We start from the raw sequence: 24016 nt of genomic DNA on the forward strand, positions 1-24016 counted from the left end.
AAAGGTAATGAGATCGACTTCGGAACGCAAACTTCGACAGCATTTATTCATTCATCTGACGGCAATACCACGTTCAGGAATCAGCCATTCCTCAAGAGATGAAGCAGGACATATCTTACACTTTTAAGGCAGTAGTTAGCCCTGCTTCCATGAACCCACCATTTCGGACAATGCTAAGAAGGAGGATCCGCCCTCAGTCCAAGCCGCGATGCCTCTTTCCTTCATCTCGGCGCTCCTCTCTCTCATATTCACCTCCATTATCAACTGCCTTACCCTTTTCTCCACTTCCTCTGCACTAACAATGAATTCCACTTCTTTTCCTTTTTCATATGACCATATCGACTCGCTGATCGGCACCGCCAGCTTCATTTTCTCCACAAGGATGGCGGCATTCATGCGCTGCTCTGCATACAATGGCCAAGCCACCATCGGAACCCCAAAACTCACTGCTTCTAACACCGAGTTCCACCCACAATGAGTCACGAATCCCCCCCACTGATTCATGCTTAAGTATGGCAGCTTGCGGTGCCCAAGACTTCATTACTAGACCCTTGTTCCGAGTCCTTTCCAAGAACCCTTGAGGCAGAAGGTGGTCTAAATCTGGCTTGGTTGCAATACTTGGAGGTGGATTTCTCACCACCCACAGGAACCGTTGCTCGCTTCTCTCCAACCCAAGAGCAATCTCCCTCACTTGCGCACTCGCAAATGCACCCCGACTGCCAAAACACAAGAAGACAACACTTCTTCTTGGCTGCAAGTCTAGCCAGGACAAACATTCATTGACAGGCATTGTTGATGCTTCCAGCGAAGCGACACTGCCAATAGTACGATCTTTTGCATCTGCTATCAGTGACCCAATACAATAGAGAGGTGGAGTCATGCCGTCTGGAACACAAACACCATCTGCAACAGCCTTGACTGCATCTGGCTCAAGCAAGTTAAAGGTGTTAGCTATAAGCCGATGAAATTTGGGCAAAGATCGAGCAAAATCAAGGAAGTGACGATAGGCGGAAGCATTGCGATCAAGTAATGGTTCAGGTAGGAGAGAGGCTCTCATGGTAGGAAGGCCCGGTAAGTGCAGGAGGGTGTCCTTCGAGTCTCCAAAGCTCTTGCTTGTCTGATCGTGGATGGCAGGCAACTGCAAGAAGAAAGAAAGAACAGAAGCACAAGAGGTGAAGTAACAGTAAGTTGGAATGTTGAGAAAATGATGTGGAACGTGGAAGGCTGAAGTTATAAGTGCGCGAACTGCGCAGTCAGCAGAGATGCTTTGGAGGGCATCTCGAACACCCATGATGTTGAGACGCATAAATTCGAAAGCAGCATCTACTTGGTTTTGGAGGGACTCTGGTAAATGGACGGGAGGGAGATGGAAGAAGGAAATAGGAAGATTGGTCTCATAATAGATTCGATCGATGTAGGAGGTGATAGCGCTGGCCGTTGCTGGCATCGATGCAACCAAAACTGTGAGGGTGAATTGTGGGCGATGATGCAGAATCAGCTTCCCAAGCTCCACCATGGACACCATGTGGTGTAAAGCAGGGGCTGCATACAGTGCTATGGTTTCTTGCATTCTTTTGGCGGAGGAAGGGAGGGGAGGAGGGGAAGATGGTGGTGTTGCGTTGAGGGAGAGGAGAGGATCGGGTGGGCGAAAGCCATCTAAGCAGTCTACCAAACAATTGAGAAGTCCAGTGGAATGGTCAAAAAAGCCAAACTCTGACCTTTCCACAGACTAAGAAAAGTAATCGCCAGGGTAAGCAGAAGACAAGGAAGAAATGAATATGTAAAAGAGAAAAAAAACTTCAATTTTTGGAACTGATGCATAGTCTCGCGTAATAGCATGTCGAATAACATAACTGCCCTAAAAGCAGTCAACCTAAACAAACGAAGAGTTCAATAGAATGAAGCATATAAATCCTCAAGTATGAGACTGATACAAGTGGGCTTACCGCAGGAAGTCCACTCGAACATACACCTCTCTCCTCTGTCATCTTCGCTTTACTGATATATATATATATAAGTAAATAATGGGACCGTGACTTATAAAGCACGCTGTCAGGTTTCTTCCGTTGATATTTTCCTTTTTATTCATATCAAAATTCAAGATAGGCCACTTTTCTTCCTAGGAAAAGAAACTAAGGGTCTATTTGGCAATTTTTGTTTATGTTTCTATTCTCTGAAACACAAATTTTTTGTTCTTTTTGTTAGAGGAACAAAAACGCATTTATTTAGGACATGTTTGTTTGTATTTCTAGTCCGTGTTTATGAACACAATTTTTATTTTTTTTCTTAGGAAGAAAAAAAAAAAGTAAACGCATTTGTTTACGTTTTTGTTCCAAATCTATATTTTTGTTCCCGCAAACAAATTCGAAATAGAAACAAGAAATAAGAAAAACTTGTGTCTTATTTCTCGGAACACTTACGATAAACAATTTTCTCTCCTATTTTTTTTTTCCTTTCTTTTTTTTTCTTCTTTTCTTTTTCTTTTTTTCTTTGGCCGGTCGCCGACTTTGGCCATGGCAGCAACCGCCCGCCGAGGGCCGGCGACCTCATCGGAGGGTCGCTGGCCTCGGGTGAGGCCGAGCATCGCCGGCCCTAGCGAGGCTTGGCCTCACCGAACCACCACCAGGTTAACGTCGCCTAGCGTTGGCCCAGCGAGGCCAAGCCTCGTCGGTGGCTGGACAAGCTCAGCCTCGCCGGTGGTGGGCAAGGCCGTCGGCCAAAAGTAAGTAAAAAAAAGAAAAAAAAAAATAAAATAAAAATATTAAAAAATTAAAAGAAACAAAAAAATTTATACAAGTTTATCAAACGTGTTTTCGTTCTTTTCTATTCCGTGAACAAGTTTACCAAACACTTTCTTGTTCAAAATTGTTCTCCAAACCGAAATAATTTTTTCTATTTCTATTCCTAAAACAATTTTTTAACATAAACGTTACCAAACACACTCTTATACTTTTTGTTCCTAGGAAACAAAAACAAGAAAGTAGAAAAACCTGTTTCTTGTTCGAGAATACTTCCAAGAAACACCTTTTTTTTTTTCTCATTTTTCTTCTTTTTTTTCTTTGGTCGGTTGTCCACCTCGGCCATGGCCAACGACAGGGCTATCAAGGGCCAGCATTCTCACCGGAGTGTCGCGGCTCTCGGCGAGGCTCGGCCTTGCCTTGGTTTGGCGAGCTCGAGCTCACCCAGATCCGGCGAGACCAAGCTCACCTAGCCACCAGTGAGACTCGGCCTCGCCGAGCCACCGCTAGGGCGGCGTGCTCGTCCAGATTCGGCAAGGCCGAGCTCGCCCAACCACCGGCGAGGCTCAGCCTCGCAATGGCTAGGCGAGGCCACCGGCCCTCGTGAAAAAAAGAAAATAAAAGAAAAAGGAAAAATAAAATAAAAATATTAAAAAATTAAAATAAACAAAAATTATATAAATTTACCAAAGTGTTTTTATTTTTTTCTATTTCAAGAATATAAATTTTGTGCAGTTACCAAACGCGTTCTTCTGTTTAAAAATTGTTTTCCGAAACAGAAACGTTACGAAATGCGTCCTGAGAAGGAAAAAAAGTGGAAAAAAATCAGAAATCTCATTCCTCCAGTATTCAATGCAAAGTCAACACAGCAGTTGAAAGTGAATAGTCATATATTCAGTCGAATATCCCCCCTTAAACCTGAATGCTCTCTGTACAATCATGTTGCAGCAGTTCTCTTCTTTCACAACGCCTATTGGTAGGGTAGTAAACAAAATCAACTAATAGAATACAGTTATAAGCAAGACTACTAAAGCACCGCATGATACTGTTTAACTTTGGTCACTGGAGTTACTGTTCCCACTGTGAGAGCTGCTGCCATGAACGTTTTCCAATGACAGAAGCCTCATGTGGCCAGCCACAGCAGAACCAGCCACAGCAGAGCCAGCCAACTTGTTTTCCTTGAAAAACTTTTCCCTCTCAACGTGTTTTGCAGGTGGAGGCGGAATTGCGACAGGCAAAAGCTGCCCATTGCACTCAGATGGCTCAGTGCATGCAGGCTGTTTGCACGGGTGATATACTTGTTGTCTTGAATTTGAAGGTTCTAACAAGTCTAGAGTGTGGCTCCTCATAGAAATCCCTTCATCTTCAGGTCTCACACTAGTTTTTCCTTTCCGAATCCTGCCATATGTAGTGTTAGACTGGATGAATCAAAAAGATTATTTGGGCTGCATAATGTTGACAATATTTTAAGGTTATCTCAACGTGAAAGAACCGACTCCTCAAACCAAACCAGCCAAGATCCAGGAAGCTCATTCTACCTACCACATTATATGCGCAGATGTAAGTGATTTTTCGAGTAAAGTACTGGCCAAAGAAATAAACAAACCTTCGGACAAGTTGTTGAGGCTCTTCTTCCTCATCTGCTTCACAATCTACATTACTTGCAGCCATCTCAGTTCTACCAGAAAGTAGTGCTTCATATCTGTCAAGTAGATTCTGAAGTTGCTCATTCAATTCAATTGCCTGAGAAACTGTTTTCTCGTCCCTGAAGAAGATGGACATAAAAAGGGAGGAGATCACTTCATTATTAATATTATACCTTTATTTGATAATTTAAGCTTTTAAATGAGTTGACAAATGGTTTCACAATTCTAGTGTTTCTATAAAGTACTATACAAAAATTTGGAGACTGTATTTACATTTACTAGTGATTTAGAAATCAGTGCAATAGTTATTTAGAAAAAAAATCAAAACAAAGTGAATCACTATCGTTGATTTTTATTTAGTTGACAATGCTCACTATAATTTATAATTGTTCTTCATTGTCTACTTTGTCTTTAATTTTTATGTGAAATTCAAGTTTCTTATTAACTTTGGTCTCGTGGCAATTCAAAATTATTAACACCCTTTAAAATGCTGCTCCCTATTTAGCAAAAAAAGTCTCTGTGTGAGAAAGGAAGTCCATATATGATTTAGGTGCCTTTTCTTTTCTTTTTTTCTTTTTTTAATTTTAAGAAATGCTTCAAATTGCATCAACTATAAATTATCTTAAGGAAGATAAAAGGAAAAAGAGGAGTGCTGCCAAGAGAAGGCGTCCAATGCCATCTCCTCGCTACCCTCCCTTTGCAACAACTTCAAACTAATACATTTTAAAAATTTTTATCAATTCCATTTTTTTATAGCAAAATTCCAAAAAAGAATGCTATTTTCCCCCGCCAAGTATACTTTGTTTAACAGTAATTTCACATGTACATTATTCAGATTGGATGGATCGACTTATTAATAAATAATAGTAAATAAAATGATTAATACATTTCATAAATAGATTGTTTCAAAAATTGCTAAATCTAGAGAAACTGGATTACATATGACCAAACAAAGAAAAAAAAAACTGCATTACTACTCTTTAACTATAAGGCAATTGATTCGTCACTAATTTTAGACTAAAAATATTAGCCTACATGTGAGAGGAAATGTTAAGGAAAAGCTTTGAAAGCACTGCTCTAGAAGCTTTAAGTTGGCTGAGCTCACAAGTTATCATAGATTTAATGTAGATAAATTTGACAGTGGCCATGATTTCTACTAAAATAAATGGTAGAGCAAGAGGGAAGTGTGAACGTTGAGTGACAGCATGGCCTAAAGATTAATTAGCATTAGAGGATAAGATATTGCCTCTTGCCACCACTGGCTGTTATCAAACTTGGTACTTCTCAACAACTATACACAAAGTCGGCTTCTCCAATTACAGTGAGAAGACTTTCCAAACAGGTTCACGTGATTACTATGGACTGCCTGTAAACTAGGCTGTGCCTTAGACTAAGGACAGCTAGTATTCCCCTTTACCATTGTGAGTGGCACCTAAACTGCAAGGAGATGCACCGAGTGTTTTCCCAGCTATTAGTGCTCCACTAAATCAGTTATTCCATTGCAAAAGAGCTCATTTGTTGAGTGTGTAAAGTATCTTTTGTATCTACTGCCCAAGTGATTGACACAATGAATAGAACCAATCAAGGTAGAGATTTTTCCATATTTTAATTCAAACAGAATTTTAATGTCTTGTACAACATAATTTCTTTCAGGAGTAGAAAAAAGATTATTTCGCTTTCACCATGTAAGCTGTGTAACTATATATGAGATTCTCACTGAGTTATATGAGATTCTCACTATTCAGTGAGAGTGATCTGACGTATCTCAGATAAACCTGACAAATATGTGCTCACAGTCGTTAACATTGGAACTGGAGGAATGCTGACAAAACAAAGCTACAGAAAGCAGGAAAAGACCTTAACTGCGACTATTAGCTACTAGAATAAGATAAGCGAAACACACCAATTGAGGCAGAAAGGAGACCTCACCGAGATGATAGAACAAGATGCACCACTCTTTGTTTCTGGAAAGAGCACTGCTCAACAAGATCAAGGGTGAACTCATCTTTGGTGGCCTGCAAAAGCAACACAAGCAGTCAAGAGTCCACAGGAGGTTCTGTTTATAGAGGATAGAGAGAGAGAGTGTCTTACTTATTAGCCAAATCCCCAGCTACCTTAATTTAAACACCAACGCTATTCACTAACCTTAGGTACTTTAGCAAAACTAATTAGTGATACTTCTACATATGCCTAATGGTATACCACTAATGTCTTTCCACAATAAAAATGGCAACAAGAACTTAAAAAAAGACTCAGTATGAAGTCATTCCTCATGAGAATACTAATACTTCCTTGACTAGTAGGGATTGCAGAGCACTTATGAATAGAGTGAAATGTGCCATTGATTGACCTTCACGGATTAAGCTTCATTAATGATTGCAGAGACAGTGGGAAATCACACCATAGAATTTAAATATAGTCCGACTAACCATAGGATGTTGAGTTTGTTGACCATCAGCATTATCAAGGACCTCTCTCAAAACCTCCAATGCATTCCTAGCTTTCTGAATGATACTGTTAAAAAAAAAGGATGAAAAACTGTTAAGGATGCTACAAAGCCTCTTTTTCACTGCCCTGAAATCATATGCACTTCCCCTCCTCCCATATGGTACATAACTCTTTACATTAATAGGTGAAACTTACGAGCTGGTGGATAAAAATGCCAATATTTCCAGATATCTTTCAATAAATCATTATCACTCTCAGTCGATGATGGGTGTCTAGCTTTTCACTATGTTTTGTTGCTCAATTTTCCAACCCAGTGTTTTGACATTAACATGACTATTTCTGGATTGATATACCCAGAGCTTAAAAATCATTTATTATCACGAGTCAGGTGTCCTAGGGTTCCGATGACTAGTATGTGGCTGCTCACTTACCTGGAGAGAGAGAGAGAGAGAGAGAGAGAGATTTGGAGGAGTCTATATTGCCAGAGGGGGATGAAAAGAGAATCTGATACTGAGGATGGCATCTAGCCAAGGGCAGCTTGTTGGCATTGGGGATGACAAGGATAGTTCGGACTGAATGCCTTCTCAACTGTTAAATTTTACCATGGCAAAAAGGCAGTTGATGGCCCTAAAACTTTTTGAATGAGTTACTGGTTAACCTCATTTAACCTGCACTACTCTTTTCCAGTCTGAGAGCAACAGGTATATTAGTGCGCATAATTTGCTAGCATAAAATATACTGAAGCCAAATGCCCATGACAAGATCCAGTTATAAAGAGGATGCATAAGTAAGCTAACAAAAATAATTTCTCTTTACAGTGAATGGTTACCTAGATTCAGGAATGCACTGTACTTCTGGTTGCTGAGAAAGTCCACTCCCACTGGCATATGCTACCTCCTGATCAGACGCATTATTCTTATCTGCTTTTCTAGTAGAATTTGATGTTTCGTACACAATTCCTCGTACAGTAGATTGATCTGATGGTACACACGGTTGCTGCTGAGAAAACTCCTATACCCTTAAGTTATTCCATGAAACAAAGGCCAGAAACCTTTTGAAAAATATGTACCTGAATTGGACGATTCTGACAACTCTAAGGTGTGCCTCTGCTTGGAATTCTCTTCTTTTTCAGGCCTTGCACAAGCTTTTCCTCTCTGTGTCCTGCCATTTGTTTGAATTCTAAATTAATTATGCTCAATCACGAAGCCAGACAATATTTGAATGCCAAACTATTTATAATGTTCATTCTATCTCCACACAACATGACCAACTCAAACTAAAACGGCCAGATGTTGAATAGTTTAGATTGTGTATGCATCATTTGAAAAAGATAGGAGTTACTTTTCAAGCCAGCCAGGGACATGGACAAACCTTCGGAAAAGCTGTTGAGCTTCTTCTTCCTCCTCTGGTTTACAATCAGTATGATGTGCAGTTGTTCCAGTTCTAGCAGAAAGAAGAGCATCATGTCTTTCAAGTACCTTCTGGAGTTGTTCATTCAATTCAATTGCTTGAGAAACTACTTTTTCATCCCTGGACAAGATAGACAAGAAAACAAGGATCATTCAGCAGGTGTATGTCTTGCAGTTTTCAAAACCTAGACGCAGAACATGGGCTTAGACAAATGCTTTTGGAAGACAAAAATTATAAGATACCACAAGACTTGGCCTCAAAGATCATTATAATTGTGGGGTACTGATATCCCCTCTACATCAAATGGATGACAATGTGACACGCTTGTCATTCGTTTAAAACAATATGTAAGGTCAGCTGCAGGAGACTCGAGATTCCATATAATTTTAAACATGTTTACATTCTCATTATGCATCTTTCACCAGAGACTGATGGGCTGAAACTCAGACAAAGGCTACAGTGAACCCTTTTTCTGACAATCCCAATCAGTGGCATCAAAACAGATAAAAAAACTCATCTTGCTTTGCCAGAGACCCTTCCTCTTATCAAACTACTTCCATTGCAAAACTCACTCTTCCTCAGTGAAGGGCACACATATTGTCAGATTAATCCAACAACTGAGCTGTTGCCGTTGCATCCGGACAATAAACTTTTGAGCCAATAGTACATTAGAAAAATGCAGGCAACACCACCAATTCAAAGCAGAAAGTAACTGTTGACACTTTCAGACAATTAGCTATGTTGGTCAAATAAATTTAGAGTAATAATGCCTCACCTAGATGTTAGAATAAGATGCATTACTCCTTGTTTCTGGAAAGAGCATTGCTCCACAAGATCAAGGGTGAATTCATCCTTTGGACCCTAAAGGAACAAGACAAGCAGCAAGTCAGAAATTGCCGTTCAATAGTTCCACAGAAGCATTTGGACACAGACTTTCCATGACTTAATCCTTTCGAGACATTCAATGGGAAATGGAAGCAGATCTTACACATTTTCTAGTTTTTTCCATAAAAATTCAGACTTCTCCATCAGTTTACTTCGGAAGTAAGAACCCTCTAATGCCTCCATGTAGTACACATAATGTCAGACTACATGTTATTATCCTAACTAGTGGGAGGACATTTTCTGCATGCTGGCATCTAGCCTTTTAACGGGGGGTAAAAGCATGATTCATTACCATGCCGGACATGGTACCACATTTACACTTCAACTTTCCAGAATTGTCATTCGCCATACATGCATGGCCATGCGCCACTAGAGAAAACCACAAAAATTCCAGTTACTATTTATTTTTGCATTCTCACTGCTTGTGACCAGACTACAAATTAGGTAGAGCAATCGAATTGTGGAAATATAAGTTAGCTTGTGCTTTACTAGTTCAGCAAAAATAAAAACTACACTGTTGAAAACTTTAAATGCTGGAGTACGAACTCATGCCTCATAAGGATAGTCAAACTTCCTTATCTGGTAGGGTTTATTGAAGATCTTAACAAAAAAGTTCATACCCAATATAACGCTTTCATGAACTGATCACTGTGCCAAAATAAGAGCATTTTTGAATTAAACGAGGGGAAGGTCAACGAAAGGTTTAGATATGAGTCTGACTTACCAGAGCATGTTGAGTCTGTTGACCAGCGACTGTATTCATGACCTCTTTCATAACCTCCAATGCATTCCTGGCCTTTTGAATAATACTGTATGGAGAAGACAAAAACTATTAGATCACATGATCTTAGAAAGAGGAAATTCCTCCTTCATAAGCCATATATATCTTTAGTGCATATTCTCTGCTAAATGATATGTATTTTACGAGTCATAGCCATCTTTTGCAAAAGCCAAGATATATCTATCAGCAAGCATGGTGTTAAAAAATCTGCCAACAAGTCATAACCACGCTCAGCTACTTAGTTTATCAGATTGATTTATCCATAGAGCTGAACAATCTTGATTTATCAGAACTAGGGGTTTGGAGGTTCTACAAGGACTATAGACTGCATGGGCAAGCGTGAGGTATATTCAGCAATCTACTTTCTGGAAGACAGATAGAGTCTAAGGCTCACGAGGATCCAGCCACTGGTTATCCCATTAATGGAGATTCACAAGAGATTTAAAGCTCCTGACCAACCAACTCACCTAGGAAAAAAAGGCTCGTAATAGGGTGCAAAGACTTCATGAATAGGTTACTATTTCATTCATTTAACCTTAGCAGTATTGCCACTCTGACTGTACCAAAGAGATATAAACTTGTGTCTGTATATTTGCCAGAAGATTTCCTTATCTATAAAAGAGATCCGTTAATCAAGGAGATGCATAAGCAGGTTATAAAGAACCTTTCCTTTTTTCCAGTAAATGCATACCTTGATTCGGGAATGCACTGTACTTCTGGTTGGTGTGGATGTCTATCAACTCTGGCAGAGGCCTCTTCCCGACTTGACATAATATTTTTCTCCACTTGTAAAGGAGAGGCTGATGGTGCAATCCCATTTACTCGTGTGGCAGATGGATCAGAAGGTGCAGATTCATGCCGTTGAGGAAACTGTATTCCTAAGCTCTGAGTTTTCCACAAAAAAGAAGGCAATAGATTTTGTGAAAAATATGGAAGTGCATTAGTTAAACAGTTAAATAATCTATTTGATAAAACCTAAAAGCTAGCAATACCGATATCTTATCACTTATGAACAGTAAAGCACAACAAGCACACATTGTGGCAAGATCTCTTCCGAGAAATCAGTAGGAGTAGCCACAGCGAAATAATGCACATAGGGAACAAGAAAAGGGAGAAAGATATACAACTAGAGAGAATCTCAAAAAAGAAGTAAATGTGAGCAGGAATAGGATGGATAAAGGGGAAATTAAAAATTTTTAGAAAATAGAACCTATAAGAGAGAATCAAGGATATTTAACCGGAAGTGTGAGAACTTTGACACAGGGTTGATACTGCTCTTATACTGACTAGTTTTGATTGGCCAACTAATCTAAGAGCTTGAACATGTAGAGAACAAAGACAATTCACATCCAATTATTGTGATGGGCTTTTAAGCCCCATCTCTCCATTAAAAATCTATACAAGCACCTTAAGCAAGAGACTTTGACACTAAAGCAACTTTAAACTGCGAGGTCTGGATGTTGTTGTCACAACTTTTATACATTAATAGATTGTGCAAAAGACCACTAGGATTTGACTTTGGGACAGAGAAAATAACTACTCCCCAAAAAAACAGACTTGTGAGCATCCCTTGAGACATTTAAACAAGGGAGGTCTATTTTAAGGTAAGGGGTCAGTGCCTCGAGATGGATCAGTTAATTTCACGTTTTAGATTATAGGCTCCATCTACTACTACTTAGATGCTTCAATATAATGCATCTAGTCTTTTAAAGGGTTTAATAGTATGATCCATTACCATGTCAGAGATGAGACTGTTTTCTATACACCTAAATCGGCAGTGAAATCAAGACCAAATGTCAGGCAGTCTCATTACTACTGAGTTCCAAGTTGGTCCAGATATGTATTGCATAAAACGAATTCGGAAGAAAAGAGTCTAGGAGGTGAACAGAGTTCAAGATCATACTTACCATCAATTCCTGATATGCAGAAAAATATTGAGGGAAATTCCCCGAAGCGCCCCCAAGGGAGGATTGTGTTGCCTCTAGCAGATGAAATATCCTCTCTTGTATGGAGAAATCAGTCTGCAGTGTAACTTTCATGAAGTAAATAATAGCAGCGAAACTATACGACGAAGCGATGTGATTTTACTTGAACATTGAGACCCACACCTTTGTCTTCACCATCTTTACAAGAATGGGAAGAATTCCAGATTCGATCACTTGCTTATGAATATATTCACCAACGTTGTTCATCAGCATCTCCAATAACTGCACAGTTAGAACTGCAGTGAATCACCAGCGTGCGGCTAGCGAGATGCGGAGATACTAGCAGTTTACTCATAACGGTTCAAGTAAGAATCTTTCGAAACGTTCTGTCCTTACCGTAATTGAATACAGCTGCGAATGGGGGCTTTTACCTCCCAACTTTTTTTAATTGCTTTCACGACATCTTTCGCAGCCCTGCGCGGTCGGATGAGCAAAGTCACGTTACTCGAATCGACAAGAGACACCCAACATTCTTATCGATGACTAAAACACGATGAGCAGCCGACACCACATCGTATCATCATCGGAGAGAGAAGCTAAAAGCAGCACTCGGCAGATGTACCTCTGATCACGCGCCACTAGTTCGCAGATCTGGATGTTCTTGGCCCAATCCGTCTCCCCCAATTTATCGCTCGTCGCAGCATTGACGAGCTCAGCCGCCATCCTCGTCAATTCCGGGAGTATATCTCCCACTTACTCGCCAGGGAGGGAATGCGCAGAGCAGAGCAGATCAGATCCGAAGGAGTGCAAAACGTTGCACTGCTGCACGCATAACAACAGCGACGATAATGATGCTATCCGAGTCGAGCGAAAAATCAGATGAAGTAGCCGAACAAGAGTAATTATGCAGACAGGAGTGCAGAAACATGCGAGAAGCGATCAGCATTTGGAAGAAATCACGAACGGAGCAGGCAATCCGTGGAACGTGCGGAACAACTTAGAAGAGGATTGAAATGGGACGGACGAGGAGCGTGCCTTGGGGAACGAGAAAGAGCCGAGACGACGAAATCAGAGATCATGCAATGCCAACTGCCAAGCCGGTGAACTTTTCCAGCGAGTTCTCGAGGCGGGGGTTCACTCGGACGCGGCACGGAATGGCGGTGGAGATGAAAATCGCAGGACGCTTCTTTTCACACTCGCAGTCAGAGTGGCGGACAGCGGGTGGCACCGACCGACTCCCACGGCGGAGGCGGCGGAGGAGGCGGATTAAAATGGAAGATTAAAATGGGTAGCACTAGTAGGAACCAGACCAGACCGGACTGTCCTGACGAAGCAGCAGCTGTGCAGTCTTTATGCTTTCCTTAACGACTTTTTTAATTAAATTTATTATCATGTTAATCTAATACGAACGACCGACCCAAAGAATAGATCCGAATTACTTCTCGGACACGGCAACAGCCGAGCAGCAGCGGAGCCCTTTTGTCGACAATGACGATGAAAGGTAGCGCCCCCAGCCCACGTGGCGCCCCCTACTTTTCTGAAAAAGAGGCGCAACAAAAACACTCCCACCATAAAAAAAGTTCCCCTACCAGTGCTAGGCGACTTACTTCACTGTCACAACTTCACTCCTTTGGACTTAGTCAAATTCCTAACAAGTACATTGACTTACCATGACATCACAGATTCGCTACAAATTTTTTATAAAAGTAGATTTCATAATAATGTATAATATTTTATTTCTTATATGATGCCGAGGCGTTCATTTAAATTTGCTCAGGAGCGGCTCTGAATATCTTATTTATATCACTCGCTTCTTTTTTCAATTTTTTTGCCAACGATGTTTGGCAGATCCATATACGAAAGAACGATATACCTTCTTTCCTCGTTTCAGTAGGATGCTGTTAAAAGGAAGTCACTGGACCTTCTTTCAGCCCAAGAAAACGAGGACCAGCACAGCAACTTGCGTCCTGATCCAGCACGCGACCCCCCGACGTTTTCGACCAGCTCTTACACGCTAAATTCGTTGCGATCTCGGTAGTACAATGACAACTCCGCACCGCCTCCAGAAACATAGCCACAACGCGCTATAACCCAAAGTTGCATGTTAAAGAAGCACCTCAAAATTGCTTCCGGACCTCCCATCTTTTGGGGCTTTGGGGGGCTTCTCAAAGCTCAATTATCATGAAGAGGAGAACCCTTCGTCGGCGTCGCACCGAAAGCTACAGATACAAGGGACTGCACTATCCAAGGAGCCCTCCCACAGGCAGAAGATGAGCACTAGAAATTTAAATTACAGTACTAAAATCAACTATTCCAGAAGAGACTGCTCATCTCTCATCAAGCAGATGCTACTCGACTTGTCCATGATCTAGCATGGTCATCGACTTGACATCACAATCCACTCCGTCCCCAAGAACATTAGGAACAGTGTTGAGGCGTGGGCTTCCCATGACTGTCCATGACAAAACTTCGCTGCACCAAAGCAGCGGAGATATTGCACAACCAATCACTTGCAACACAAAACCCCTAAATCTATTTGTCAGATCAGAAAGTACAAAAGAAAAAAGGACAAAATTCTCATGTCTAATGTACTAATAAAGATCAAACAGCAACACTAGGTCCTGATAAATCTACTATCAACAACCACTAGTCGCTCATGCAAGCACCCAAAGAGCCTATCACTTTGCCTCCTCGGAACCCTTCATGAGTGATGATTCTCCATCGCCTCCCTGATGCCCAGCTGCTGTGTTGCCCTGACCACCAGCACCAGTTGTCCCTGTCTCAGAAGCATCTTGCTTGCTTCCTCCACGCGCGTCATTTGGACCTGAGGATGGATGTGGCCCTCCAGTACCTGCACCTCCCAAAGTAGCCTCTGCGTTCATGGGATGAAGGCCATTACTGGGCCCCATTGGTCTCATGCCCATTTGACCCTGGATGGCCTGCTGGTGTTGCTGGTGTAACTGCTGCTGTGGGTCTTGCAACTGATGGGGACTACTGAATTGCAATGGCACCTTCTGAGGGTAAAGGCCTGGCTGCTGAGCCAGAGCAGCAGCCGCCTGAGGATGTTGCATGAAATAGCCACCTTGTTGCATCACCTGATGAGGAGCCATCTGTAGATGCCATTTGGTAAGCATACAAGCAGGGAAAAGATCATCATTAATTGGAAAGCAAATTAACAAGAGAAATAACTACCTGGGGAGGCATTGGTGGTGCCTGCGGCTGGGCATCAGCAATTGCCGCTAAATACATCAAATTCTTTTGCAACTGAGTTTGGTACCTGAATCATCAAGCTACATTGAGTCCACAGATGATGCCCAAGAATACAAACAAGGCTTGCATACAGGCACATGCATATACCCATCCAGCCAAAGCGCACTTACAGAATGAATCCTGATTGGCCAGCTGCACGTACTACTCGATGTACTTCCTAACAAACAAGCCACTGAAGAAAAGCCCACGCATTGAGACGCATATGTTGGTCCTGAGCCACCTACCCAACCACATGCATATGTGTGTGCGCACGACCTAGACCTTTCCCTCTTTCCTTTTGTTTTTACCAACTCCCCCCTTACATACACATATGAGAGAGAGAGAGAGAGAGACTTACTGGGCACACTCAGCGAGTTTGCCAAGATTTTGATTGTCCAATATAGCTAGAATCAACTTCTTGTTTTCATCAAGATACTACAATATTGCCCAAGACAAACATAAGATGATCTAAAAAGTTAGTAAATAGATCATGATATATCAACAGTAATAAGATGCTACACTAGGAACTCAGGTTCTGTTCAAGCGACCATGTATAAAACTGTCTGTCTAACTTAAATGAGGTCTACTAGCCATTATCTGGTATAAATCTGTACAGATGATAGCGAATTCTCCATCTTCTCTATATCACCTATGCATAGGACGAAACTAGGTTCCTATACCATCTAATAAACTTGTGCCATGACAACAGGAGTTCACTACATAGCATACCTATTAATTATATACATTGCATGTACTGTTTATCATAGCTATTGATTACACTACTGGTACTATTAATTCTCCCTCACACTTGCAAAACTTAAGAGGAAAACAGACCTGTACAGGCCACATACGATGTTACTGATTATTCATAATATTATAGGACCCATCATCAAATAAAAGAATGAGAGAAAAGAACAAAGCTGATGAAGAATCAGAAAACCACACATGGCTGACACCACATGAAGGACATGTACATTTACATGGCAAGAGCGACAAATCTTCAGTTTTTACTCAGCTAATCATTGTAAAGTTCTATTTAGAAATCATACATTATGGCTTACCATAATATATACCCGATCATAGTTATGATAGTATTATGTTAGAGTCTACAGATATAAGCATATATCCATGACCTTCATACGTTACGACTTACCATATTAGATATCCGATCATAGTTATGATAGTACCATGTTGGAGTCTAGAGATATAGTTATAAATCCATAAATAGAGTTCTTTCATAAAGTTCATAGGTCTATATTTTTGCCAACAATGTTAATTAAAAAAACCCCGGTACAACACTTGGTTGCACAAGCTTTGCCATCCATTTGCTAAGATACAGTTTGATCTTCATGCATACTTCATGTCTCTGATATGTAAATATCATTGTTCACATACAACATGTAGATGGGCAGACATAGGAAGTCAGGACTCATGCATCCACTTCTCTCTTTAGAAGACTGAAAATCTGTGATTAGCACGAGACCAATTGCCCAATGTCCCGCCATCAGTTTCCTACGAAGAAAGCAATCAACCTGGCGACTCATAGTTCGTAAATCGCACCGAGCGACCGAAGCTAGAATTTAGATTGGCTCAGCCTCGCGCGAAAAGACGGAATCCAGCCATTCTAAGCACGTCCGAGCTATTCATCTCGCATTTAAACGGTCCGAGACTTGAATTGACGAAAGACGTCTGTGAGAATCCAATCCGCCGACCTTACGAGGGTTTTCATTTGCAAGTTTCGGCCCAAGGAGTTACTCTGAGGTTTCCCTAAAGTGCTAATTTTTCGAGCTCCAACATCCACTCCGACTCGAGCTAAACCGGCACGCTTACTCAAAGACGTCACTTCACATGAGATTGCGGACGCGAACGAAGAACGGAGAGATAGAGAGAGAGAGAGGAAGAAGAAGGAACAGACGGCGGGGGAGGATTCGATTGGGGGAAGAGGGAGAGGGAGAGGGAGAGGAGGAGATACCTTTTGAATCTGCTCGGTGGTGATGTTGGTCGGGGGAAACGAGGGCAACACGGGGATCATCTGCGGAGGCTGCTGCATCTTCGCTGGGTCTCGTCTTACTCCTCCTCTTCCTCCTCCTCCCGAACGCGCATTCAATCGAAGGATCGATGGAATCCTCCCCCAAAAACCCTAGGCGACTGATGAAACCCCCCACCCACCCGACGGTCAAGGCCGGTCTGAACTCGAACGAAGAAGACAAGGATGGGGATGGGGATGGGAACGGAGATTGATTGACGAGAGAGGAAAGGAGGGCGGCTTCTGCTCCTGATTTTGCTCCCACGCTTTTTGTTTATTTTTATTTCACGTCGAATGTTGTTGTTTTGGACCGACTCCCCCACCATTGACGACACGAAATCTCGACACCGGACGGTCCGATCCAGCAGCAGCTTCGACCCCCGTGTTCACGCTACCAATTTACATAAAAAAAAAAAAAAAAAAAAAAAATTGTCTGGAAGAATTTCAAATAAAGACCTTAAATTATATTTTCTCTTAAAAAAAAGTTCAGAAAAATTTATCAGAAAAATTTTATTTATTTATAAAAAAAAAGGCTTGAATAATATTTAGTTATAAAACTTAAAAAAGAAGAAGCCTAGAATGAATTTTACCTCAAATAAGAGTATGTATGATTAATTTAGTCTCAAATAAAATCTTGAAATATGAATCTTTTCTCAAGAGAAAACTCAAAGTGGACTTGTTTAAAATTATTACTTGAAATGATCAATTTGGTCTTAAATAAGAGTTCGATTTCATTGACCGGTCAAATCTTTATTTGTAAGTTTGCATGTGTGACTCATGTACTTATTCAGGCGGCAACACTACAATATCGAGCAAAACTCTGGGCTTTAACCAAATTTAAAGAAATCCCAAATTGAAGCAAGGGTTCTCCGAGGTTCTTCTAAGGGCTATTTACATTTCCACAAATATCATTCATGTAGTTTCTCTGTTTTTGATTGTGTATGTTGTTCTCGGCTTGCTAATGTTGTCGTCGAAATAAGTACACAAATCACATGTGCAAGTCAAATCAAGGAATTTGAGCATTCATTTGAGACTCGGTTTACCATATCAAATCCTTATTTAATACAATACTTGTATTATATTCATTTATTATCAGAAAAATTATCTCATTTCAAGTTTTTATTTAAGGCAATATTCATTTTAAGCTGCCTCTTGAAAAAAAAAAAAAAAACGATCCACATTCATGTGCTATGGTAAAATGTGATTATGAAAATGTTTCGTAGTCAATCATTCAAGTAACGATACGACAATGATACCGTACGATCGCCGTCACGACAGAAGTGGAATGATGAACACATCTTATCTGGGCCTGCGAAGCCCAAACATTCGATGAGGGGCCGAAGGCCGATTAGGTGGGCAGGGTGGAGAAGGTGGCCGCACATCATTAAACGAGCTTGGCCTCGACTTCACCAAAACCGTGTCCAAAGTAGTGAAATTGCAAGCGTCGACTTCACCAGAAGTTGCGGATCCATATTGATGGGGCCGCCGGCTCCCGTAGCATTTAATACAAATCGGTCCGGCCATCTCAGGAGTTGGACTCTCGACTTCTTTCTTTTTCTTTTCCTTTAGTTTTAATTTTTCGTGGTTTGTAGCGCAACTGCGTATAGCCCTTTTTATGGTAACGTCGAACAGGACGAAGCGTAAAAGGCTACGCTTAGACAGCCTCTCCTCAGAGCCGTGGTGGATGTGGGGACGGGATCGTATCTACCGTTCGGACGCCGGTAATGTGGCCGAACCTAGTCTAATAGCAAAGGATGGTAAACGGAGCAAGTAGCTGAAACTTCAATTTGTCCAGCTATTGGCAGGATCAGAGGAGAAGAACCCGGGAAGAAACCGAGACGCAATGACGAATGAAGGAGAAAATATTGGGTACGCCTTATGTATCAACGTGGCAAACAAAAAGGCGGTGGGAGCGCGACACGTGTCCTCGTGGGACCCATAAAGTCAGGCGTCTGCTCCTCGACTCAGCGCTTCTTCCTCTCGTCTCGGCTGGTGGCTCGGCTCGGCTGGCAAAAGAAAGGACGTCCTCTCCTTCTGACCTGCACGCTCTCTTCCTGTCAGAGCATTTATTGCGGAAACTTTTCTCTTTCCTTCGTTTGAGAAAGAAAATGGCCGTTCGTTCCTCTTTCCTTCTCCATTTCTTTCCTTTCGAATTTTTGAATCTGAAATCCCCTCTCCGCGCTCGTTGTTGCTCCGCCGTGCATCAAGCGGCCGTTCTCCTGCCATCACCGACGAACCACATTACGGCCGCCGCTACTCCGGTGCTCACTCGCTTCTCTCTTCGGGTTCGTTGCTGCTCCATCATTCGTTCCGGCGTTCCTGGATCGCAGATGCAGCACGCGGAGGAGAAGCAGGCCTCTTCGAGCTCCCTCAACGTCGGCGACGTCGCCCGCCAAGCGAGACCCGCACACACGGAAGGCTCGGAGGCGAGGTTGCTGGAGAAGCTGGTGCTGAGCTGCCTCGTCGTGTTCGACGCTCCTCCGCCTCCCTCTCGCGACGTCCGCTCTGCTCTCTCTCTCCCCCTCTGCGAAGTCGTGACTCTCTTCCAGCGAAACGCGACGCCGACGGCCCTCCACCTCTGCCGGTTGACTCCGTCGCCCTCGACTCCGACTCCGACTCCGACGCCGACGCCGACGCCGCCTCCTCCCCTGAACCCGACTCTGACGCCGACGCCCCTTCGCCGGTTGCCTCCGTCGGCGTCGGAGTCCGTCGCCCCCGACGCCGACGCCTCGGCCTCCGCCTATGCGCCTAACGCCGACGCCGACGCCGACGCCGATGCCCCTTCGCCAAGTCCATGCATCGCAGAAAATGGTGATGCCGACCCAACATTACTTATTCAGTTATTTCCTTTTGCTGATGCCGAAAAGGAGAGACAAGCTTTGGTGGATGCACTTAGAGCTAGTGAAGCTGAATGCGATGCTATTGATGCGAAGATGCAGGAGGTTTTGAATGCACAGATTGCTGCTGAGGATGAGTGTGTTTCTCTGTTGGAGAATTTCTCTAAGGTCAGTGACAACATCTTTTCTTTTTTTTTTTTGCTTGATCCTAGAATGAATTAAGATAGAGTGAGCTCTATAGTAAGAACTTCGCACCACAGGGCAACACAATCATTGGCTGGAGCAGATTGATACACGTTTCTGGTTTTCTGTCTGTCTTTATAAACTTGCGTGTGTAATGGTACAAGCCTTCCTGACTGGATGTTCTTTATATTCATGCTTGTGCTTAGCTGCCCTGTTGAGTGAAGGAAGTCGTTTGTCAATTTTCATCTTTCAATTGGCAGTCGGGTTCTCAAGGTGAACATGGAAAGACTAGTTTTGTCAAAGTGCTTCAAAGGAAAATGAATGGAAAACAAGAATGTCAACTTGACCATTGTTGGGCTGTAGATTATAGGCATGGTAGTGGGTGATACATGTGTGGTGTCATTGGTGTTGGCGCACAATTGTAGCCCTAGTTTTTATTTTGAGATAGCCATGGTTTTAATTGACTTGATGTAAGGTAAACTAAAAGCTTTCAGCAAGTCATATTGATCCCATGGTAGTCTCTGTTTTGCCAATCCAAGTAGACTTTTGGATAGTGACTGTTTTAAGGATAGCCATGCTATCTCTCTCTGAACTTTTTCATTAACTGCTTCATCTGTCCCTACAAAACATGAGGTTGGATCATGCGTACCACGAAAAACTTTCGTAAGCTATCGATTTCATGTGGTAGCCAAATTTAGTTTGAAGCAGAATGACTGACATTTTTACCTCTTATCCTGCAGGATGCAACTGCTAGTGCTGACCTGATAGAGAAGAAGGCAAACTTACTGCGTGCTGAGGAAATGGACAAATGGCTTTCATCAAGTGAAGATTTGGAGGTGAGGAAGATGGAACTTGAAATCGAGTCATATCTGATAAGTGAAGCTCGTAAAGGAGTGAATGTTTCCATCGAGCATTCAATTGATGATGACAGTAGAGAGAAAGAAAAACTTCTTAAGAAGAAGGATGTGTTGTTGGATGAATTGGAGAAGCTGCTTAATTTAGTGAGAGAGAAGGAGAAGCAAATTGCTGAGAATGATGCTTCCATTGAAGCAGTAGAGAAGCGCATTGCTGGTGGTCTCTGGATTTCAGGACATGCAATCAGATATTGGTGCTAAATATGATAGAATGAAATCAAAGCTCTCTCAGGTTGATGCGAAAGTGAAGCTTTATCTATAAAAAAAGAAAGATTTTGATGACGTACTCTCTCAGGAAGATAATAAAGGAGCAAAAGATTAGGAACTTGGGAAGATTGCTGCAGATGAAGCAAAAAGCATACAATGAAGCAGCAGGATTGAGAAAAGGTTTAATGCTCTGCATTTTGGAGTACAGAGAAAGTAAAACTGGGGCTGATGAAGACTGAGGAGAAATTTTCTGAAGATGTCATGAGGCTCCAACAAGAAGCTTCCTCTGCAAGAGCTTCTTTACAGGTTATTTTACTTTTTAGCTATCTTACTCTTTACATGCAAACGACATATACCTAAAAGGTGGTTAAGCTTCACATGCTTAATCTACTATAATTCTGGCCTATGGAGTCTACATGTTGCAACATTTTGGAGAATTTACTTCCAGTCTTCTGAATCAGTAATGCTTGAGGTTCATGTTTGATTATCCAACCTAGGATGAGTGTTGGTTCATGGTTAAGATATACTTGCTGAAGGAATATTCTAAAGACACAGGCAGTGAGTGACTCCTACTTTCTTTCAAAAGTTTGTTTATGCGATATTTGTTTTTTTTTTTTGGTGAAAATAAGAGATGCGACGTATTTGTTAGGGGAAGCCTTAATCTTAAAAGTTTAGGCAACTAGGATATGTAGACAATGTATGTTGAGATCTACTGTTTCCCCTCACAGAAAAGCTATAGCTTGCGAGTGAGACAGTGGATGTAATCATGAAATCAAACTATTGTAGAGCTGGAGTACTGTAACAGGAGAAATAGGAAACAATAAGCAAAAGAGGGAGCAACAGGAGAGTATAAGCAAAAGCAGAATTTGATCAGATTTCAAATCTTGCATTGAAGCGGATATATTGAATTCGATGAGTTGAAAGAAGCTTTGATAGATGACAATCTTGGTCCGAACAACAAAAAATTTATTGAAGACATCATTTTCGATGCTGATCTAGATAAGGTAATACATAATCAGAACAACCTGCAATTTGGAATCTGTGTATATCTTGTTCATATATGAAATAGAGTGCTCATTCTGTGATGGATGTATTCCAGGACGGTCGAATCAGTTATAATGAATTCAAGGCCATGATGAAAACGGTCATGGACTGGAAAATGGCTTCACGCCAGTAGTTGAGAGCGATGCTGAACGGGCTTAGCCAGAAGATGTTCAAAGACACTTTCTTCTCTCAGAGGCTAAAAGATGTTCCACCCATGTCTTCTTAATCTGATCCAGATGAACCGTGGAGAAACAAAATCGAAGTCTCATCAACAGGGTATTTGGGAAGGAGGCATTATACAAAATCATTGCATTGGTTTGCTACTGCAGGGACATAAATGCTGTGGTTATATTATTTAGCATGTGCTATTTCTCTGTAATTAGAGCTGCCTTTTGTTCATGCTAGACTTTTGAACAACTGATTTTGCCTTTCCTATATGAACTACAGATCCTAATTGACCTAAGAATGACAAGGCAACCATTCTTACGGACACAATCCAGGTGCTGAAGGATTTAACCACGGAAGTTAACAAATTGAAAGCTGAATGTGCAGCTCTTATTGAAGAATCTCACATGGTGATTTTATCTTCATCCAGTATCCTGAGGTTCTAATGTCCATTGTTTGCCTTGATGCTAATAGTAACTTTGCATTACAACCAGCTGATGCAGGAGAAGAATGAGCTCAGAGAAGAGAAATCATCTTTAAAATCTGAAGTTGAAAATCTTAATGTCCAGTACCAGCAAAGGACGAGGGTTATGTACCCTTGGGCTGCCATGGATCCATCCGTCATCATGGGTCCAGCCTACTCATATCCAGTTCCAATACCCGTCACTGCAGGTCCAATACCCATGCTCTCACAACTTCAGCCTTTCCCTTTCTTTGGAAATCAGAATGCAAGTGCTATTCCTGCTCCGTGTTCTACCTTTATCCCAAATTCAATGCCTGCCAATCCCACATTTGAACAGCAGTCAACCCAATATGCGTCCACTTCTCACGTGTCAAATAAAAAAGACTCCAAAAGCAGGTCTTCAGATCATCAAAGGGGCAGCATTGCAGAGCAAGACGAAGATCCAAATGACGTGGCAACAGACCTTGAACTTAAGATGCCTGGAATATCATCACATCAGGTTTTTTTTTTATATTCTGAACCAGAGCTAGATCTACTCTGTAAATTGGCACAATATGCATAACAGTATATATTATGCAGGACTTGACGCCCGGAGAAAAGAAGGGCAAGCAGACCCAGAGGAAGGAGATAAGTATTTTACTGATGGGAGCTCATCAAGCAAGCTTTCGTCATCTCAGGCTTTTCCAGATAGTTCCTCCAATAGTGTTAGTGACAACCCAAAGTCCAGTAGATGAAGAGTTGAGTCCAGAAAATCTTAATGCCACAATTTTCTTTTCCTGTTACAAGCCTAACTCATTTTCTAGTCCTTTCGTAGTTTGTACCCCGAGGCTGGTCAGTTGTATATTATGTTGCGTTTGCTTAACTTACAGGGAATTTTTTTAGTTTATACAGATTTCAGAGCATATGCCTGAAACTTGAACAATGAAGGGCACATTCATTACTTTTTAAGGATTTAGCTCCAGCAACCAAGACATAATTGATTGGAGCTTCTGTTTTGCATCCAAACTATCTTGCAACTTTGACCTGCCATGAGGCATAAGCCAGGTTGTACTCCTGCATGAGTCATTCGCATCGTGTATTTGTGATGCCCTGGTG

The 24016-nt window shown here is 41.8% G+C and overlaps 4 protein-coding genes and 1 non-coding gene across 5 annotated transcripts; 2 read left to right on the forward strand and 3 right to left on the reverse strand.

Annotated features, from left to right (window-relative positions):
* Positions 1-135: 135 nt before the first annotated feature.
* Positions 136-1988, reverse strand: LOC104415945 (UDP-glycosyltransferase 88F3-like). Its single transcript, XM_039300351.1, has 3 exons — positions 1947-1988; positions 448-1729; positions 136-404 (listed from the first exon to the last, which is right to left on the reverse strand). The coding sequence occupies exons 1-3, from the start codon at positions 1986-1988 to the stop codon at positions 136-138; spliced, it is 1593 nt and encodes a 530-aa protein (XP_039156285.1).
* A 1567-nt stretch (positions 1989-3555) lies between these two features.
* LOC104428801 lies at positions 3556-13175 on the reverse strand. Its single transcript, XR_005545957.1, has 15 exons — positions 12858-13175; positions 12456-12655; positions 12230-12307; positions 12017-12115; positions 11816-11929; positions 10600-10793; positions 9852-9936; positions 9018-9103; positions 8204-8362; positions 7902-7993; positions 7662-7809; positions 6814-6898; positions 6314-6399; positions 4345-4503; positions 3556-4136 (listed from the first exon to the last, which is right to left on the reverse strand). It is a non-coding gene; the product is annotated as a TOM1-like protein 5 (transcript).
* Positions 13176-14074: 899 nt separating this feature from the next.
* LOC104428802 (GRF1-interacting factor 3) lies at positions 14075-17374 on the reverse strand. Its single transcript, XM_010041740.3, has 4 exons — positions 17055-17374; positions 15441-15517; positions 15026-15110; positions 14075-14943 (listed from the first exon to the last, which is right to left on the reverse strand). Exons 1-4 carry the CDS (start codon positions 17130-17132, stop codon positions 14512-14514), a joined length of 672 nt encoding a protein of 223 aa, XP_010040042.2. The 5' UTR covers positions 17133-17374; the 3' UTR covers positions 14075-14511.
* A 2064-nt stretch (positions 17375-19438) lies between these two features.
* LOC120287534 (vasodilator-stimulated phosphoprotein-like) lies at positions 19439-21274 on the forward strand. Its single transcript, XM_039300352.1, has 2 exons — positions 19439-20113; positions 20869-21274. The coding sequence occupies exons 1-2, from the start codon at positions 19439-19441 to the stop codon at positions 21241-21243; spliced, it is 1050 nt and encodes a 349-aa protein (XP_039156286.1). The 3' UTR covers positions 21244-21274.
* Positions 21275-22751: 1477 nt separating this feature from the next.
* Positions 22752-23867, forward strand: LOC120286664 (transcription factor bHLH121-like; the record flags this gene model as incomplete). The annotated part of the gene is made up of 3 exons (XM_039299037.1): positions 22752-22868; positions 22953-23420; positions 23501-23867. Coding segments are annotated over 3 exons (888 nt in total), but the record flags the coding sequence as incomplete, so codon positions are not given.
* Between the last annotated feature and the right edge of the window lie 149 nt (positions 23868-24016).

This window comes from Eucalyptus grandis, chromosome 8 (assembly GCF_016545825.1).
Source record: "Eucalyptus grandis isolate ANBG69807.140 chromosome 8, ASM1654582v1, whole genome shotgun sequence".
Classification (NCBI taxonomy): Eukaryota; Viridiplantae; Streptophyta; class Magnoliopsida; order Myrtales; family Myrtaceae; genus Eucalyptus; species Eucalyptus grandis.

Bases quoted from the DNA above. Each gene is read 5' to 3' on its own strand.
- LOC104415945 (XM_039300351.1), bottom strand. From the start codon at position 1,988: ATGACAGAGGAGAGAGGTGTATGTTCGAGTGGACTTCCTGCG. The intron at 1,730-1,946 runs GTAAGCCCACTT...TACTTTTCTTAG, and splicing joins GTTCGAGTGGACTTCCTGCG to TCTGTGGAAAGGTCAGAGTT. The intron at 405-447 runs GTGAGTTTTGGG...CATTGTATGCAG, and splicing joins GGAACTCGGTGTTAGAAGCA to AGCAGCGCATGAATGCCGCC.
- LOC104428802 (XM_010041740.3), bottom strand. From the start codon at position 17,132: ATGCAGCAGCCTCCGCAGATGATCCCCGTGTTGCCCTCGTTTCCCCCG. The intron at 15,518-17,054 runs GTATCTCCTCCT...GCAATATTGTAG, and splicing joins CCACCGAGCAGATTCAAAAG to TATCTTGATGAAAACAAGAA. The intron at 15,111-15,440 runs GTAAGTCTCTCT...TTGATGATTCAG, and splicing joins AAACTCGCTGAGTGTGCCCA to GTACCAAACTCAGTTGCAAA.
- LOC120287534 (XM_039300352.1), top strand. From the start codon at position 19,439: ATGCAGCACGCGGAGGAGAAGCAGGCCTCTTCGAGCTCCCTCAACGTC. The intron at 20,114-20,868 runs GTCAGTGACAAC...CTTATCCTGCAG, and splicing joins TGTTGGAGAATTTCTCTAAG to GATGCAACTGCTAGTGCTGA.